Source organism: Bos mutus, chromosome 5 (genome assembly GCF_027580195.1).
Source record: "Bos mutus isolate GX-2022 chromosome 5, NWIPB_WYAK_1.1, whole genome shotgun sequence".
NCBI classification, from domain to species: Eukaryota; Metazoa; Chordata; class Mammalia; order Artiodactyla; family Bovidae; genus Bos; species Bos mutus.
This window is the reverse complement of record NC_091621.1, coordinates 21,183,492-21,204,665: the sequence shown is the minus strand read 5'-3', so window position 1 is coordinate 21,204,665 and position 21,174 is coordinate 21,183,492. Positions and strand designations below refer to the sequence as shown.

General features: G+C 33.7%; 1 protein-coding gene across 4 annotated transcripts in view; it reads right to left on the bottom strand.

Annotated features, from left to right (window-relative positions):
* Positions 1–21,174, bottom strand: part of USP15 (ubiquitin specific peptidase 15) — a 134,976-nt gene that overhangs the window by 49,925 nt on the left and 63,877 nt on the right. For all 4 annotated transcript variants that reach the window (XM_070370525.1, XM_070370526.1, XM_070370521.1 and 1 more), the window contains exons 5-6: positions 19,730–19,875; positions 14,380–14,441 (exon numbers count right to left, since the gene is read on the bottom strand). In XM_070370525.1, coding sequence (XP_070226626.1) covers positions 14,380–14,441; positions 19,730–19,875 — 208 coding nt within the window. The remainder of the gene's footprint in view (positions 1–14,379; positions 14,442–19,729; positions 19,876–21,174) is intronic.

Genomic DNA, 21,174 nt, shown 5'->3' with positions numbered 1-21,174 from the left:
TTAATCAACAAATATGATTTGAAGGCATGATTTATAATAAACAAATCCATGATATACAAACAATTATTTTCGAGTACTTAGAAGTTTCTGAAAGATTTAATTTTTCTTGTAAATTTGTACTCAAATTTAATTTACTAGGCAACATCTAGGCCACAGGCTGTAGGGCCTTAAGAAGTTAATACTTTCAGTCCAGTATCTTAGTCATCAGAAATTCTAAATTAGTGAGGCCTAAAGTGATTACTGTTTTAAAAATTATTTTATTTCTTTTACTCAGGTGACAATGAACACCAATATGGTCAATGAGCAGGAAAGTATATAATCTATAAAATTTACTTTTTGGTAATTTGAATTTTGCAAAGTGGTCAGTAATAAAATTTCTTACATATAAAAATTTTATTTAACTTTTGAAGTTTTATGAAATCTTGGTAAAATTTTTTCTTCATTTTAAAGGAGGATTTTTTTGCTGTTGTTGACTATATACAGGTAAGATTATATCAAGTGGGACTTCTATTTAGCTGCCTTTCTGACAGAAGACCCTTGCAAGATTTTATTTAACTGTACTAAGCTCAAAACAAAAAATATAGCCACCAAGTTTTAATATAAAACAATGTAGAAGATGCACTTAAAATGCAATTTTAATATATATACTAATATTTTAAGGTATTTATTTTAAAATGTTAATAGTAATAAAGAAGCATTCTGGCATTGTTTGCCTTCATATTATTAATGCTAAATTAGGGAAACAAACTAAAAACACTGCACCTAAGTTATAAGAATTAAGGAGGTTAATCTTTCAAAATGTGACCCATGTGACTACAATTTAATTCAACTCACTACAAGTTTTCAAGTATACAGAAAGAGAAATATTCCCTTAAATTTTACTTATACTAAAAGTTATGAAAATAAACATTTTATTATAACATATATTTATTATATATATGGCTAAGGTCATATATCATGTGAAATGCCTATATATACACACACACACACATATATATATATTTATATAAGTGAAAAAGTTGGCTTAAAGCTCAACATTAAGAAAACTAAAATCATGGCATCTGGTCCCATCACCTCATGGCAAATAGATGGGGAAACAGTGGAAACAGTGGCTGACTTTATTTTTCTGGGCTCCAAAATCACTGCAGATGGTGATTGCAGCCATGACATTAAAACACACTTATTCCTTGGAAGGGAAGTTATGACCAACCTAGATAGCATATTAAAAAGCAGAGACATTACTTGGCCAACAAAGGTCCGTTTAGTCAAGGCTATGGTTTTTCCAGTGGTCATGTTTATGGATGTGAGAGTTGGACTATAAAGAAAGCTGAGTGCTGAAGAATTGATGCTTTTGAACTGTGGTGTTGGAAAAGACTCTTTAGAGTCCCTTGGACTGCAAGGAGATCCAGCCAGTCCATCCTAAAGGAGATCAGTCCTGGGTGTTCACTGGAAGTTCTGATGTTGAAGCTGAAGCTCCAATACTTTGGCCACCTGATGTGAAGAGCTGACTCATTTGAAAAGACTCTGATGCTGGGAAAGATTGAGGGCAGGAGGAGAAGGGGACGACAGAGGATGAGATGGTTGGATGGCATCACTGGCTTGATGGACATAGGTTTGGGTGGACTCTGGGAGTTGGTGATGGACAGGGAGGCCTGGCATGCTGCGGTTCACGGGGTTGCAAAGAGTCGGACACAACTGAGCGACTGAACTGAACTGAACTGATGGTATATATGTGCTGTGCTTAGTCGCTCAGTTGTGTCCGACTCTTTGTAACCCCATAGACTGTAGCCCGCCATGCTCCTCTGTCCATGGGGATCCTCTGGGCAAGAATACTGGAGTGGGGTGCCATGCCCTTCTGCAGGGGATTTTCTGAACCCAGGGTTTGAATCCAGGTCCTCCACACTGCAGGCAGATTCTTTACCGTCTGACCCACCAGCTGCTAAGTTGCTTCAGTCGTGTCTGACTCTGTGTGACCCCATAGACAGCAGTCCACCAGGCTCCTCCGTCCCTGGGATTCTCCAGGCAAGAATACTGGAGTGGGTTGCCATTTCCTTCTCCACTGACCCACCAGGGGAAGCCCCAAAATAGTGGAGTGGGTAGCCTATCCCTTTCTCCAGGGGGGCTTCCTGACCCAGGAATCAAACCAGGGTCTCCAGCATTGCAGGCAGATTCACTACCATCTGAGCTACCAGGGAAACCCATATGCAGGTGGGGAGTGTGCGTATGTGTCTGTGTGTGCGCCGTGTGTGTGTGTGTGTGTGTGTGTAACGTTTTTTCTGCCCATCTGTCAGTTTTTACTATTCATTAGCAACTCTACTCCAAGACAGTACAGGATTTCTTGCCCTTGTTAAGTCCAGCAATACAAAGACAGACACAGTTCCTGATCTCAAATAGCTCATAATCTAACGGAGAAATGACACAAGCAACCTATAAAACAGTTTAAGTTCTAAAACAAATTTTAAAATTATAACAAAATCAAATTTTGTGGGTAGTACATGAAGTAATTTTAAAATGTGCACAGCTGGAAGGGTAGGTGGAAACTGGAACATAAGAGTATTCTAGGTGCAAAGAACAGTATGTGAAAATGTGTGGAGCTACAGAAATCATGATGCGTTAGGGAATTATCAATAAATAGAAAGAGTAGGAAGTGTGCAGTGTTAGAAACAGAGGTTAGTAAGGCAGGTGTGATAATAAAGAACCTCTTATGTCCTCTGAAGGAGTCTGAATTCTATCCAATTGTGCTGTGGCATATTGAAAGATTTTAAGAGTATCAACATAGCCAATTTGTATTCTAGAAAGTTAACTCATGAGGAACAGAAAGAGACTTTAGACTGGAAGAGCATTTAGGAGACTATAAGAACAACAAATGTGAGAAGTAATAAAGGGGGACTAAGACAGTGGAGTGGGCACAGGCAACATGTCTTGGAGATTCAGAAAACAGTACTCAAGGTGCAATCCATGGACACCGAGCGGGCTACAAGATCTTTTCCAGGCAGCAGTCCATGAGGTCAAAACTATTTTCACAAAAACACCAACATGTTATTTAAACATAATCTGACTTCCTTCACTGGGTAGATATTTGCACCAATAGTACAAAAACAATGGTAGATAAAACTGCACAGTGCCAAAGAGGGCCTTTTACAGATTACAATGTGAATGATGTCCCCAGAGTTGTGCAGTATGAAACGTGCAAAAATAGGCAGGCAGCCCTAGAGAGGAAGAGAGCCAGCCAGTTACAGGATTGGTCAGAGTCCTGAAAAACTGGTATAATGGTTTCAAAATAAGAGAATTTCTGTACGAGATAGTTATCAAAAAGAAGTATTAAAGAGAGAGATCAAATAAATTAGGTTTTAAAAAAGTTCAATAAGGACTCTGCTACAGAGAAGGCAATGGCACCCCACTCCAGTACTCTTGCCTGGAAAATCCCATGGGCGGAGGAGCCTGGTAGGCTGCAGGGTCGTGAAGAGTCAGACACGACTGACCAACTTGACTTTCACTTTTCACTTTCATGCATTGGAGAGGGAAATGGCAACCCACTCCAGTGTTCTTGCCTGGAGAATCCCAGGGATGGTGGAGCCTGGTGGGCTGCCGTCTATGGGGTCGCACAGAGTCGGACACGACTAAAGTGACTTAGCAGCAAATCCTGAATAGGTGATAAGGAATAGTAAGCACTGCCTTTTTAAAGAAGTTGGCTATCAAAGGGAGAAAAACTAAATGATATTCAGAGGAAATTAATGGTCTTGTTTTTAAAGATGGGAGAGATTTGTTTATATCTATCAGTTAGCTTGGAAAATGATACTGGAAAAGAAACAAAAGCACAAAATAACGTTAACTAGTGTCTACTATATATGGGCAGTATGCAAGGCATTTATATACACAGGAGTGAGTTGATAATGAAGGAAAAGCAAGGTCAAGGAAACACTCGGATAAATCCATTGGTAGAGAGCTTGCTTTTAAAGAGCACAGAGATCAGAGCTGGATGGATGTGGTCCACAGGTAAATAGAAAAGTTTGATAAAACTTTTTAAATCCTGATACAGACATTATTGTTAATAGTTAGACCACTTATCTACTGTGATTCCAACTTCTGACCTAGATTACACGTAGCCCAATCTAGCTAATATTTGTGGAATTAATTTAGGGGTTGATTAGTCAATCTATGGATTATAGCCTGAACACTAACTCTTTCTTTAATACAATTTGGGAATCACACTGTTTACTAGCAACTTTGCACTAACAGCTTTCTAAAGAGATGAGTGAAAAAAAAATGCTTAGAATATTATGCACAAACTAGATGCTAAGCCAGTTATCTAGCATTAAACTCATTTTGGCTAGTTAGGGCTAAGTGTAATATAAGACAGTGAATCGTCTCTTAACAAGACAGAAAAAAGTAAAACAGCGCAACTGAATTGATTTCATGAAGTGGGAAAATTAAACTTCACCCCTGACAACTGAATGCAGTATTTTAATTCCCCTATTCCCAGCGTTTCAGCTAAAAGCCTATAATTCAAGGCCAAGTTAAAATTCTTACATGAACAGAAAAACACAACTTTACCTAAATATTCAACATACATGGAAATCTAATATATATTGAACAATGAAAATATAAAGAAATTAAGTCTGAATACTGACATATCTAATTTAAAACTTTTATTTTCAAACATGACATAAAACCCAAATTTTTAAAATTTAACATTAAAAAACAAAAATTATTAAGAAAAACAAGACTGATCTTAACTTTCCCAGTTTCTAACAATCATCCTAAACTAAGTTCTTAGAGAAAATGAAAAATTTAAATCTCTTGAAACATTAAGCACCTTTACTGCTGTGAGATACAGATTAGTTCAATTCAACAAGCATTTGCTTTGTGTCTCCTTTCTGTCAGGTGGCATGTTAAATACTTAAACAAAAGAGAACTTATGAAAATTTACATATATGATGCTTCACATAACGTAATTTTTGCTTCCCATTTTGACTGCTCTAATGGGATCTGACAAAATATTCCACTTAAAAAAAATTAGTTACTTTTCTTTAATCATTATCACTCTCAACACCAAAACTGCAACCCAATTTTTCTGCTGTCTTAACAGAAAAAATTTTCACACACATGTCCTCATGTGCCCAGTATCAGTCATTCAGCTTCAAAAATTATTAACATTCTACCACTCATTTTATTTATAAAGCCCTCAACTTGCACATTCATGTTTTTGCCGCACTATTTTAAATTTATAAGTACACCTGTAAATACTACAGTATGTCTCCCCAGCAGGTTAAGAGATCTTTTGCGATACTACTGTCTGCCCCAAACTAATATTCAGTTCATGTTCACATTTTTTCCCCAACTGTCTCAAAAATTGAATTAGTCTGAATAGGGATCCCAAAAATGTCCTTACACTTGCAGATCAATTTTAGTAATTCCAAGAGCCCTTACCTTAATTCCAAGAGCAATTTCTGCTCCTACCAGCTAACTCCTCTGATTTCATCTTACTATGCATGTTTGTTTTTATTTTCGTCCTGACTTTTTAATCTAGTCATACAGTCAACCTTGACTTATATGTGTCACTGTAAATTGTTCAAACATTTGGAACAAACCACAGGATAAAGAAAGTATCCAATAATTTTTTGTGAGTACCTCTGAATCAAGCATCTATTTGAGAACTGAATACGTAAGTTTCATTTATGCATGAAATATACTATCTAAATGTCATTACTTCAATTTAATTTGGATACGGCTTTTAAATATTAAATCTAACACTAACTAATAAGCTTGATTGTGACCATGCTCCCTTTGGTAAAACTTGGAGACATAGTACTAGGTTATACATTATCTTGCCACAACAAGAAATAGGTAGTGTTTACACAAAGATTTATTTAATCAATGTGCATTTTCAGAATTTTAAAGGAAAATCTGTATACACATTCAAGATCTTAGTGAATATTAAATTCAGGAACCACAAAGTATAGTTATGGGAAGTGTGTGTTTATGTATCAATACAAGCACAAGCATTTCCAAAAAATATCTGGGTCTGGACCACTAAAATAGCTGGAAAAAATTAAGTTTTTGGTAAATAACAATACACAAGAACTTCATTCCACCATTATGCTGCCTTCATCATTAGGTAACAAATAGCTAGGAAAGGATGTATATATTTAAATAATAAATATATTTATATATAATTTTTTTCTCTCTCTAGGAATAATGCCTTTCCAACCAAGTACCACCTTATTTTTCTTCTTTCAGTACATTTCATGATGAGTGATCTATATGAGGTGTTCCATTTTCTGACTAGGTATTCATCCCCTCTTTCCCTATACTCTATTTCTTATTCCCATCATGCTGTCTTCATTTGTCAAATACACGGAATCTCTTGTCTCCCTCTAATTTCTGCATCATTTAAATACATTGCTTACCATTCCCTTTATTCTATAAGCTCTTTTTCCCCTTGGCCTTTATGACCAAACAAGAGTCAAGATTTCCTAAATCTTCAGAATTATTCATTTTATCTTTTTGTCTTATATCATTACTTAGGGACACTTTTAAAGGTTTAGTATACAGTTCTTTACATTTTTAATTAGATAATTCAGTAATATTTCTCACTTCCAGGAATGTAACTCCATTCCTGTAATTCTCATTACTTTCTAAGCTTTGGTTGCCCATAATAACTGCATCCTATGCAGTTCCATTACCTTAAACTTTTTAGTTTCAGAAAAAATCATTGTTTCTTAAAAAAATTTTTTTATTGGAGTATAGCTGATTTACAATGTTGTGTTCTGTCTTTTTCTTACTCAGACCAATGAGATGAAGCATGAAAGAAAATTTATAAAGACTCAAAATATCTTTAAAAATGACAACAAATTGCAGCTTTTGGAATGTTACTCTAGATTTATGGTTCATAGGCTGCATTTTAAATTGAAGATGTTATTAATTTGAAAAATATGAATTTGAATGACAAGGAATGAAAAACTGGTTCCTGAGCCATCTTCTCAACTCCTACAACCAAAATCACAGTCCCTCACCTTTCAATATTTGAACAAGGTTAAAATTGGTAACAAATTTGTATACTTTCACAGAAACTTTAAGAAAGCACTTTCTGTGAACTGTAATAACAATTGTTCTTTTAGTACTGAAGTAAAACTATCATAACCAAATCTGTTTCAAATAAACAGAGACTGTCTTGCTTATAAATACTTAAAAAGTGTCTATTCAGGTTATTAAAATGAAAACAATACTTTATCTCACAAGAGTTTCCTAGTACGAATTTTCAATTGAACAGGTCTATCCACCATTTCTGAATCCATTTATACAGTTAACCTTGCAATTACTACACATGCAAACTGGGCTTAATAAGTCTTTAAAAAGTCCTAAAGAAATATATGCTAGGCTTTTCTACCTATATTTAAACAGATACAAAATCAAAACAGCTGGTGTAAAAAAAACAAAACAATTATTACAGTCACCTAGATGTTTATTGTTTATCCTAAATAAAAAGTAGTATGCAGTGGTTTTATTTATAAAATGTTTCCTCTCTCCAAGTAGAGCATTCAGGGACAGAGTGCTGTAAAAATATTAACATACCACTAAGATGAAGTTTATACTTAGTGCTCAGTCACCAACTTGGAATTCTGCTAATCAGAACACCACAGATGGCAGAGGGCCAACATCTGAGTTAAGAACTACCAGCTTAGTTTTCTATTTGATTTATTTTAGCCTGTCATGTCTTACCTGGTTGATTTCGGATTCTTCTCCAAATGTTTTCTAGCTTATGAAAACTGCCTCTTCAGTCATCAATGACCCTTACTTTTTTCAACAGATTCTTAATTACACATCTCTTGTCAGTATTTTTGAGCAATTAATGAAAATGTCTGAATTAAAACAACTTCTCATGCTATTTTTATAAGAATTTTTACTTATTTTAGAAAAACAGCAAAATATGGATATTTTAATTTCTAAAATGTTAGTACTGTCAAAAGCACTCTTTGAGACAATTATACCTAAATGAAATCATACAGAAAAAAAGTAATAGTACAATTTAGTTAATTAATCAAGTTATACTGCTTCTAACTAGGGGATAAGGTGTTAACATTAAACAAATTTTCTCGAGAGTAAGGGGTAATCTGTTGATTAGATTTCTCCTCTCTTTAGGAACACACAGGATTCTAGAATTACTCTATTTTAAAATAATTAAAAAAAAAAATAAGCTGTAACTAGCTACACACCTCCAATTGAATAATAAGACTATCCACCCAATGACAACATTTTCGGAAAGATAGTCAAATTTAACACAACAGAAAAAACATTACAATGGTTGAAGCTTTCATAAAATATTATTAGAAAATAATGTGTTTTTGAGCAGTTTTAAGAAATTAAATACTTAAGAACTAGATTAGAAATCCAAGTTCTGGAAAAAACTAAGCATCTCAATTAAAAAAAAAAAAAAAGCATGAATATAAAGATGAAAAAATAAAATTATAAATTGATATCCAGCAGACAAATCTGAATAGATAAAAATAGAAAACTTCTGAATAATTTTTAGGTCGGTTCTTAAGATTTCCAATTAGATTTTGGGTTGTCGTAGGTTAATACATTTTTATAAACAGGACTATATGTTTTAAAAAAATTATATTTTATGCTTAATATGGCTTTTATATTTAGCAGTTCCTCAGGTTAGGATATATTGTCTCCATTCTGATAGAAATGGGCCCAGTATGATTTTTAGGTCCTTCAGAACAGTTAGTTTTCAGTAGTATAGAAAAGTCAAGACAGTTAGATACTAACATGCTTTCTCTCAATGCCTACTGTAGTGGTGTTCTTGTATTTTCTTCTTCATAAGCAGCACCTAAAATTCAGATTCCTGAGTCCCCTCATAAAGATTTATACTCGCTGGTCTGGTGGGAAGGACTGTGGAAACTTCTGTCTATAGTGGTTCACACAATACATACTAAGAAACATTATCTACAGAATTTCTCAAAGTGTGACAGATCAACAGCATTAGAATCAGCTATGAGCTTATTATGAGAAATGCAAATTCACGAGCCCAACCCAGATCTACTGAATCAGAAACTCTAATGATGGGGCTTAGGTAACAGTGTTTTAACAAACTCAACAGGTGACTCTTCCTTTCATCACCATATTACAGCTTTTAATGATTTTTTCCTTGGCTTTTGACACTCTAAGTAGGAAGTATTTATGTGCTAAGCAGTATGAGCACTGGACAGACCCCAGATTAGTGGTAGTCATTAGAACTAGCATCTTCATACTATGCGGAGGACCAAGGGTTGTCTTCTGACAGACATGATGACAATTCTAAGTGTTACAGTTGTTCTGTATTTTAATATCTTGAAGTTTCTTTTTTGAGGACCTTAAAATTACATGCCTTCTGCTACAGTTGAATTTGTCTAAGTCACATGTGGTTATAATGTAGTAACTTCAATGAATACACAGAATTTCACTCTTTTAAAAAAAACTGGCATTTATCCAGAAAAAAGGAATTTGCATCTTTACTTCAATTGTAAATGATAATTCCTCAAACTTTTTTTTCCCGTAATCTGTACTATTTTCCTCCACTTCAGGTGCCTTCTCAATGTTCTTGAATATTATAATTTTATATAATATGTTCTGTTCCAAGTTTACCTAAATGATACTAAGTTAAATTTCATTTTGTTTTTATTTTTTTCTCTCAACTGTATGTTTTAAAGTTTATTCAGTTTTAAAGATCTTACCACTGTTACTTCTACTTACTGCACTGGTTTTCCACAATACATCACCATCATTTTTCTTATTCATTCTACCTGAAAAAGATATTTAGCGAGGCTGCCTTCAAATCCCCACTATCACAAACAATGCAGCTACAAAGACTGCATAATATATTCAGGGACATGTGTAAAAAATTCCACTGAGTGCTGGGTCAGACGCATTAAGCATTCCTAATTTAATTAAACACTGACTGATTTATAGAATGGTACTAGTTTGTAGTTCTACCATCAGTACCTAAGTCGTCTCCTACAACTCTCCAAACACTTCTTACTAGCACCCTTTTAGGTTTTTGTCATTCTGATGGCTATTAGGTTGTATCTCATGCTTTAATTTTACAAGAGAGTTTGTATACCACCTCACTACTTGTCAGCGCTTGGGCGTCCCCTTCTTTAAATTTTTTAATCTTTTATTTTTATAAAAGGTTATCTGCTTTGTTTCCGTTAATTCACAGCAGTTCTTTGCACACTATAGTATTATTCCCTTGTAGGCTTTAGATTTTTCTAAAACCTACATTTGACTTTTAACTTTGTATACAGTTCCTTTAACAGAAATACTTAATGTAATCAAACACATTAATTTTCACACTATGTTCTGTGATCCCTTAGTCACAGATACTATCCAAATTATCTTATTAAAGTGGGTTACTAATGTTATATATCATGGTCAAGAATCTATGGCACACAAGCCAAATCCACATTTTTTTAAAAACAAAGTTTTACTGCAACACACCATATCCATATGTTTCCACAATGTTTACTGCTACTTTCAAGCTGTATCAGCAGTTATAGTTGAGTCAGAGACCCTATGGCCTATAAAGATAAAAATACTTATTATATGTTGTGTTGTGATAGTTGCTCAGTCATGTCTTGACTCTTTATGACCCCATGGACTGTAGCCCGCCAGGTTTCTCTGTCTATGGGACTTCTTCAAGGCAGGCAAGAACACTGGAGTGGGTTGCCATGCCCTCCTCCAGGGGATCTTCCCAACCCATGGATTGAACCCAGGTATCCTGCATTGCAGGTGGATTCTTTACCAGCTAAGCTAAAGAGTATTGAACTATGGGTATGGAAAACACCTGTTAATTTTTATAAATTAATTTTATATTATATAGTATTGCTGAATTTTCTTAGTTCTAGTCTCTTGTCTTTGGATTTTATGAAGACAGTATTATTATGTGCAAATAGTGTATTTTATTTCTTTTTAAAATTTCTAATCTTATTTATTTTGGGTTCAAAAATTTTCAATTACATGTTTGCTACAGATTCTAGACTTATAGGCTTTATTAAGTTTGGACAATTCCCTTTTATTCTTAGTTTTTTGAGAGTCTTTCCATATACTAGATGCTAATTACAATTTTTTTGCATTTTTAATACAATAATATTAAGTAATAAACTATCATTTGGCAATTTATGACATACTGCTATATTGTATTTCTCACATTTTACAGTGAACGAATACTTAAACTTTACATGTTTTAATATTTGGGTTTCCTATAAAACTGGCTGATTCAGTGAAGAATGGGACTCAATTGTACTTCTGTGTATATCTCTGGTATAGTACCTTCACTTACCAATATTTACTACATGTGTATAGTGTGTAAAGTATTATATAATAAACAATGTTTTCTCTTACAAAAGCAAGTAACTATAGCTGTTTAATAAACTAGTACTGTGCTAGCAGATAGGAACAAAGATAATAAAATAAAATATTAATATGTAGTTTTATCTCTTAGGTGAGTATCAGTAATTTTAAGTTGAAAAGATCTATCAATCTTTGAAATTCAAGGGACTTTTATATTAACCCACAAGCAAAGTTATTTAAAGCTGTAACAGGTATACAACTATCTAAAGATAAGCTAGAAAAAAAAAATAGTAGTTCTGATCTAAACACTAAATGTGAATATTCACAAAGAAAATATTCCTAACTTCTAAAAACTAAACGCATCAAGAAATCTACATGATTCTACCATGTGTTTTTTAGTATCTCTCTAAAATAATTTCTACTCTTGTATTACATCCAACTAAGTGGAGTAAAAATAAAATGTAATTAATATACTTGGGCATATTCCTACAAAAAATTTAAATAAACTTCACAGAAGATAAAAAGGACAGAGAATAACTCACTAAAGGTATATTTTAGTTCTGAAGGAAATTAAGTGGCAGGCTGTTCTCTTTTATTAGCTAGGTTGGTTAACAATGACTAAATTATCATAAATTTAAAAACCGTTATTTTAAGGATTTCAAAACACAAATTCACAATCTTTCATCAGAAAATCTGAAATTTCAAAAGCTTTGAAAACTTAAAAAAATCTCCATGATTCCCTTAAGGGCAATCTAACCTGAACTGATATGAGCTATTTATACTCCTTATTTATCCTGCTCTGTGTGAATACTTAATGAATACTAATGTGCTTAACTATGAGAGTCTCCCTGGACGTTACAGAAATAGTAAAATAGTAAGTGGCACATGTGACACATTACTTCTCAAATGTCTACAAAGTCGAAATACTGAAATACAACTAGCCCTAAGTGTTTTTGATAATGAAATGTGGATCTGAAAATCCTAAAACCAGTAAAAATACTTCCTGCCATGCAGCATGTTACCCTTTCACTCTGTTGATTGTTTCTGTTACTGTGTGCAAACTTTTTAGTTTGATATAGTCCCTTTTGTCTATTATTGCTTTTGTTGTCATATTCAATATATCACTGCCAAGACCAATGTCATGCTTTATAGATTCAGGTCTTGTTTTTAAATCTTTAAACAACATATCTGATAAGAGGTTAATATTCAAAATATCAATATATAAGAAACTCATTACAATTCAACAGCAAAACCCTCAAATAACCAGATTTACAAATGGGTCTAGGGCTTGATTGAACAGACATTTCTGCAAAGAAGGCACACAAACAGGTAATAAGTATGTTAAAAAGATGCTCAATATCAGAAATCACTGGGAAATGCAAATCATACCACAATGAGATACCACCTCACACCTGTTAGGGTGTTTATTACCAAAAGAACAAAAGTAAACGAGAGCCAGCAAGGATGTGGGGAAACTGGAACCCTTGTAAACTGCTGCAGTGTAAAATGGTATAGGCACTACAAAAACAGTAAGCAGGTTCCTTAAAAAATTAGAACTAGAACTATCACATGATCCAGAAATCTCACATTTGGGTGTACATACAAAGGAAATGAAATCAGTATCTTGAAGAGGCATCTGCACTCCCAAGTTCATAGTAGTATAATTTAAAATAGCCCAGATGATAGAAACAACCTGAATGTTTGTTGATGGACAAATGGATAAAGAAAATATACAAAGGACTTTTATTCAGCCTTGAAAAAAGAACGAAATCATGCCATATTTGATAACATGGATGAACCTAAGGGACAGTATGCTTGGTAGTGGGTTAGTTGCTACATTGTGTCTGATTCTTTATGGCCCCATGGTCTGTAGCCTCACCAGCCTTCTCTGTCCATGGGATTATCCAGGCAAGAATATTAGAGTGGGTTGCCATTTTCTTTTCTAGGGGATCTTCCCAATCCAGGAATCAAACCCATGTGTCTTGCACTGGCAGGCAGATTCTTTACCACTGAGCCATCAGGGAAGCCCTTGTTACTATTAAGCCCTGCAAAGATGATCTTATTCCTACAGACATCCAGCCCAATGGCTTTGTTAACAGCATGGACTGTATTTAAATAATGCAAAAATCAGAAGAATTGAAATTTTGCAAAGGATAATATAAGCAGGCTATACAATACAGAGATAATCGTATTTCACTTCATGAAAGCTATCAAAGACTAGATTTTTTTCAAAAAGCAATAAGTCCATATGACTGAGGATAATATGTCCAGTAAAGTAAGACAATTCTCAGAAAGACAATATTGTGTGATTTCACTTGTATGAGGCTATGCAAACTAGTCAAACTCATAGAAACAGAGAGCAGAATAGAGATTCCCAGGGGCTGAAGAAGGGAAAAATGAGGAATTACTGTTCAACAGGAATAAAGATTGCTACACGATGAATAAATTCTAGAGATCTTCTGTAGAACAATGTACCTACAGTTAACAATACTGCAAAGTGCACACACTTAAAACTTTGTTAAGCGGACAGATATCAAGTTATGTTTTTTTTACCATAATTTAAAAAATTTTAATAGAAGATTCCTAATTTTTTCATTGCTCTTTTACCATCAAAATAAAACTCTTCTATCTCTACTTGTACTTTTATACTCTATTTATTTAAATAAATAAAAAGTATTACTTTCACATCAGATTCATTTTGATAAAGAATATTCTTTTAACAGACACTTTAAAAAAATCACAAAAAGCTTGAAAAATATTAAACAAAATGTTTAGTGATTTGATTGTATTAGTGCACCATTACATTTATAACATTTATACATTATTTTAAAAGAAATTAGTATTGGAAAGCTTTTAAATTACAGCATATTAATTTAGGTGCAAATTTAGACAACTCCTATACTGAGAATAAAACACTAAAGTATTAAAAAGTTAAATACATTTGGATATATATTTGGATATAATTACGTTCTTCTATCATTCTGTATTATCTGAAATCAAAGCTTCAAAATCATGTATTAAGCCATAAAAGGTGAGAGCACTTACTTAGGAGTAGACGGACCCCTTGGCCATGTTCCATCTTCATTTTTCTGTTCTATCACTAACACCTGCAAATAAGACAATAATAGAGTGTTTTTCCTTAACGCTGAAGTTAAAATAGCTTAAGAAGATTAGCTGTATATGCTAAATAACTAAAGCAACTCTGCAGTGACTTATAGGACACAGTAGACAAGGTGAAGAGGTATCTGCACTTTGATTTCAAAGCGGGTCAAGGGAGATAAAGAGACCTTGAATATAAGACGTCGGCAATGACAGAAAGAAAGAAGGTAACAAACTACAAGGAAAATCACTGGTTCTATGACTTAAAGCATTAAAAAAGTTTAAACCAAGTTGATAGAAGTTTTTTGAATCTGGGGAGTATGTTTTCTGTTTGTTGCTTGTAAAAGTACTGTGCAAAAAACAGATGCTCAATAAATGGTTATAGTTGTTCTTAAACATACTGATATATGATCTCAGTCAACTATTGTTACGCAAATACTGAGGAACAGAGACAAAGACAGTTCCAAATTACAGATTATATATGATTTGTCAGGGGCTTTGATTTGAGAGAATAGCATTGAAACATGTATATTATCATATGTGAAACAGATCGCCAGTCCAGGTTCGATGCATGAGACGGGGTGGGGTGCTCAGGGCTGGTGCACTGGGATGACCCTGAGGAATGGGACAGGGAGGGAGGTTCAGGATGGGGAACAAATGCAAACCCATGGCTGGTTCATATCAATGTATGGCAAAAACCACTACCATATTGTAAAGTAATTAGCCTCCAATTAAAATAAATAAATTTAAAATTATAAAAAAGAAGAAATTTGTCCTTATTTACATTATCACTGTATAAATTAGAAAATCTTTTAAGATATAAATGATAGAACCATGTATGAAAATCAGACTGCAGTTCCCTACTGCAGCATAGTTAGGGTAGACACAAATCACCTCTAGCAAATGAAAGGTACAGGCTGAGGTGAACTATATTTTAAAATAAAACCCCAGAATCTTTTTTCATTATCTTCCAATCTAAAAAAGAAGGCTCTCTTCTAGGTTTTAGTAGGGGTGAGTCTGTGCAAAGAAGAAAAACCAAAATAATTAACAAAAGAAATAAGTGATCTCTACAAGTTAGTATCTAAATTTCCACAGGAAAACTATAATATAGAAAATATGCCTGGAAGCAAATTCAAGGCATTAAAATTTGCATATATTCTACACTACATTTTTATCAACTCTTTTAAAGTTGCAATTTTGTTACCTGTTCTATATATTCTTAGTAATATACTTCTTTATTGATAAAATAATTAAAAAAATTTTTATTTGGAGGATAATTGCTTTACAATGTTGTGCTGGTTTCTGCAGTATAACAATGTGAATTAGTCATAAGAAGGGGACCTATGTATACTTAGTAATATACTTTTGTGGACTATATGTTTCAGGCAATTTCTAAGTTGGCATTTGGATATTAACCATGTAAAAATGTAAGCCTGATTCAGAATACATATACAAATGAAATACTGATTTAAAAAATTCATGGAACCATGTTGTTGATGAAGAAGTGAAGTCGCTCAGTCGTGTCCGACTCTTTGTTGTTGATAAACTATGCTAATTAAAACACTAATGTTATCTTTGTGTGCGGTGTGTTAGTTGCTCAGTCGTGTCTGACCCTCTACGACCAATGGACTGTATGTAGCGCACAAAGCTCCTCTGTCCATGGGATTTTCCAGGCAAGAATATTGGAGTGGTTTGCCATTTCCTCCTCCAGGGGATCTTCCCAACCCAGAGATCGAACTCGCATCTCCTATGTCTCCTGCATTGCAAGCAGATTCTTTACCCAGTGAGCTACTGGGGAAGCCAAAGTTACCTTTAAATTATTTCCTATAAACAAAAAGCACATGTGAGGAACTTCCCTGATGGTCCAGTGGTTAAGACTCCGTGCCCTTGGTGCAGGGAGCACATGTTCGATCCCTGGGTGGGGAACTAAGATCCTGCAAGCCATACAGCTTGACCAGAAAACAAAAAACAAACTCCCAAAACACACATGAAGTATAGGTAATACATTAAGAATAGTGCACTGTATACCTGCCATCCTGACACCTCCCTGATCATATTCCTCTCCCTAACTACCACAGGCAATTAACTATTATGCTCAATTTCTGGTTTAAGATGATATAGTCATATATTTACATAGTTTTACATGTTTATAAAGTTGAGTTTGCTGAGTAATTTTTAACTTCTGAAGGAAGGATTTCCTGTGCTACAACTTATAACTGTATAGACATCTAAGTAAAAATTATACTTTATTAAAAAACATATACACATAAACTTTGTCTCTGCTGCTGCTGCTAAGTCACTTCAGTTGTGTCCGACTCTGTGCGACCCCATAGATGGCAACCTACCAGGCTCCTCCGTCCCTGGGATTTTCCAGGCAGGAACACTGGAGTGGGTTGCCATTTCCTTCTCCAATGCATGAAAGTGAAAAGTGAAAATGAAGTCGCTCAGTTGTGTCCCACCCTCAGCGACCCCATGGACTGCAGCCTTCCAGGCTCCTCTGTCCATGGGATTTTCCAGGCAAGAGTACTGGAGTGGGGTGCCTTTGCCTTTTCTGAACTTAGTCTCTAGCAGCACTTAAATCAGCTATAAAGCAAAAGAGTATAGCTATAGAAAATGTCAAAGGTATATATTTAATATCTTTGCTTACAGTTTGTTTTTTAAAGGAAGATCCTAAAGCTGAAGAATCAAAAAAATATTTAAAGTTTAACTGTAACCTTTAATCCCAAGCAGTATTTGTATTTTAAATTCCTTTTGTCTTTACAATTAATGTTGAATGCCATCAGAAATGCTAAAACTCATTTCCTTACTCAAATGTATCATTTTCTGAATAAAATTTTCATCATTTAAGGTTAAAACCTTAACTCAAAATGAAAATATTTAAAAAAATATTTTAAGATTTAATTAAATTGAACATACACATACAAGAAAGAGAGGTAAAGACCATCTATTTTGAGAGGCAAACTCTTCAATAATGTATCTTTGTTTCACTTTCTAATGAGGATACTTTCTATTTCAGTAAGAAAAAAAAATTGTTTTAAGTCTAAGATAGTGTTCAGTTCATTCATCATCATTCAGAAAATAACTGGTCAAAAATCTAGACAATTTCATGCATTTTCTCTGAACCATTTCTATTTCAAAAGATCAAATGTCTCTAAAGATATTCTATAAGAATGTTTAATAAGATATTTAGTCTTATTAAAATAATTCTGTCATCTTCATTCTGATAGATGCATTCCTATCAAGAATATCAAATTACTTAAATTCTCTAAGCCTCAGTCTAATATACATGACAAGGAGAATTACAGACATTACACAGACTCAATTACTGAAAAGATTTAAGAAATAATCCTACATATTTAAACTGTATTCCCTGGAGCAACCTCATGGCCTGATGGATCTTTCTACTGTAAGAGAGAGAGAGTTGGATGGATAAGGAAGGGAGCGTCAAGTAGCCAGTAGTTCCAAATGTCTCAATCAGCTTCAACTGGGTAACTCCTTTAAATTAGAATACATGTTAGATTTTGTAAGATTTTACTTAAGAATATAATGGCTAAAATAAGTGTGAAAATCACTGTTTTACAGCTCAGGACAATATTTGATTATAGTAGGAACAATTTCCATCACATATCAATATCAATTTTAAATTAACACAAAACAAAGCAAAAACTTCCATATCTTGGAGCAGCAGGCTCTGTGTTAGGTATTAAAATATAGGTCCTATTTAGGACACAAAATCCAACCAAAACAAGGACTTCATAGTTTAGCCAGGGAGCTTAATATATAAATAACTGAAGTACACAATGAATGATACAAGCTTCCCTGGTGGCTCAGACAATAACGAATCCGCCTGCAATGCGAGAAACCTGGGTTCGATCCCTGGGTTGAGAAGATCTGCTGGAGGAGGGCATGGCAACCCACTCAAGTATTCTTGCCTGGAGAATCCCATGGACAGAGGAGCCTGGCGGGCTACAGTCCATGGGGTCATAAAGAGTCGGACATGACTGATCAACTAAGCACAGCAAAGTATACAATGAATGATACAAGACATACATGTAAATCATTATGGAAGTTAAGGGAGAAATTTTTTCTCCAAAGTAAAAAAAAATTCTATGCCTTAGTTAGATACTGAGATAAACAGATCATGAAAGGCTGAAGAAATGATCTGATATTGGAATTGGAAGGATGGATAATCTGATCTGGTTAGATTACATGATAGGATGGGAAGCTTCATTTTAATATTTGGATGTTTAAAAAGAATTTTATTTTGGATGAATACAGGGAATGGAGAGAACAGTACAATGGGCAGATGAAACAACATATATCAAAGAACAAGAGAACGGAACACCATAATAGACTTAAAGACTATAAGTAGTTCAGTTAGGTTTTGTTAGGAATGCAAATCAAAAGGCAAGATTAATCAAAAGATGCTGGAAGAATAAGGTAAAAGGATAAACCATGACTTGCATGCTATGTTAAGGTGCTGGGACTTTATTCTACAATTGTTAAGGAGCCAGGGAAGATTAGTGGAAAGGAAATAATAAGGTTTACATTTTAGAAAGGGTATTCTGGCAGAAATATGGAAGGTTGAGAATGGACATGAAAAGACTGGAAGCAGAGGGATTTGTTAAAACATTACTGAAAAATAAGGGCTGGAAATGGAACAGAGATTAATTAGAGAGAGAGGTGGAAGGAAGAATCAGTAAGACTTGCTGATTGTGTCTAGAAATCTTCATTTCTCAACACATTCGTTTGTTTGGATTACATCATAAAGTCTTTCATTTGTTTGGATTGTATCATAAAGAAAGACCAAACTGGGGGTTGACCCCTTCTAACAGGTATTGGCAAACTACAATTCACTCAGCTCACTGACTGCTTTTGAAAATAAAGTTTGTTGGAACATAGCCATATCCATTTTCTACATATTGTTTACCGTTACTTTCTTGCTACTACAATGGCAAAGTTGTGGTCATGACAGAGATCATAAAGACCGCTGAAACAAAAATATTTATTACTTGATCCTTTACAAAAAGTATGTTGATCCCTTATTACATCAGTTATTTGTCAATGGAAAATAATTTATTTTTAAAAAGTAGGTTATTCTCAAGCTCAAGGAGAGAAGAAGTTATAATTAGTGCATAACTAGTGACCAGCAGGGAAAAGAGAACAGATGAGTTAGAAAAGAGGAAATCAGAGATAGTAGAACCCATTGTAGAGTGTCAGGATAGCCATAAAGTTTATGAATCTCAAAAGCTTCATGGATAGTATGCTTAAAATAAACAGTATTGCTAAACAATACCTGTCCTTGGTATAAACCAGCATCCTGAATGGTGCTGTCTGGTTTATTCAGTGGTTCAAATGTATTACTCATGTATTTGTTCCACAATCTGGTCTCCTTTTCATCTGGAATATTGAAGATTTTTCTTATTTCCTTTTCAATTGTATCTAGACATAAGGAGGAAAGATATGTAAATATAATAAATATTTAATAATGTACACACAGAGATAAGTGCTCACTAGCATAAAAATCCTAAATTTAGAATACTGATAATAATAAGAGAAGATAAACAAATACGTAGGAAATATATAAAGCAATCAAGTTTTTGAGACAGGGTATACTTTTTAGGAACAAAATGATAATTGTAACTCTGACAGATAATTACTTGGAGAAATTAATATCTCAAAGGTAAGAGTTCAATCACATAATACTAAAATATAGTTTACATTATACAGGGTGCACTTTAACTTCTTATACATTATAAAATTAATGTATTTTCTGATGATGTGTTGGTGTTAGAAATTAAAGTATGATTCAGAGATGCCACAGGATGAAATTTCGTTACAACAAAATCAATTTAAGAATAATTTATACTAAGCTGAATATAATTTACAGTTTAAATAGCTAACTGAAATTAAATAGAATATGGAGACAAACAAAAAAGTGCCATCTTTGAAGAGAAGTTGGTCAAAAATCTCTTGATTCTAAGGTAAAACCAGGTATCTTATTTCTAAACCAATTACCTGAGTGGGAGAAGTCTTTTTTAAAAACCCAGAGCAGTTTATCTGTTGTAAAGTAAGATACAGGAGTATCTACATGTTTGAGAGTTATTAAGTTTTGGTACCATATTTAGATGAATCTTTAAAGTATTTTTAAACATTGTCAATAACTCACCTAACTTAGATTTCAAGAAAATTACACTTAAAATATTTTATAACATATGAAGAAATATAAAATACCTCTTTTAGAATACTTAATTTTGGACAAAACATTATTTGTAAAATACTAAGTCTAACAATACATGTTTTCTTAAAAAATAAAAGCCACACCTAACCTACATAATCAAACTTAGTTCAATAGCACTGTTTATGTTCTACTTAGCTTTTAATGCTCTTTAACAGTCTTACAGTGAAAGACAGTTTAATTAAGGCATTAATTACATAGTAAACATTAAAGTGTACTTCAAAACTTAGAGCAAACTAGCCAGAAGATTTAAAAAATTACATCAAATAACTGTAAGTATACTATTAATACTACTTTGTATTTTGGCAGCACTGATTTTTTAACTGAAGTGTAAATCCATATGGAAAAATGCACAAATCGTCAATATATAATGATGAACTTCGAAAGTGGATACACCCATGTAAGCAGTACAAAAAACAGAAAATCACCTACGAAGGAGGCTACAGGAAGAAGTCAAGGAAGGGAGGTTATTTTAGTCTTTCTATAAAAATGAATACTTGTTT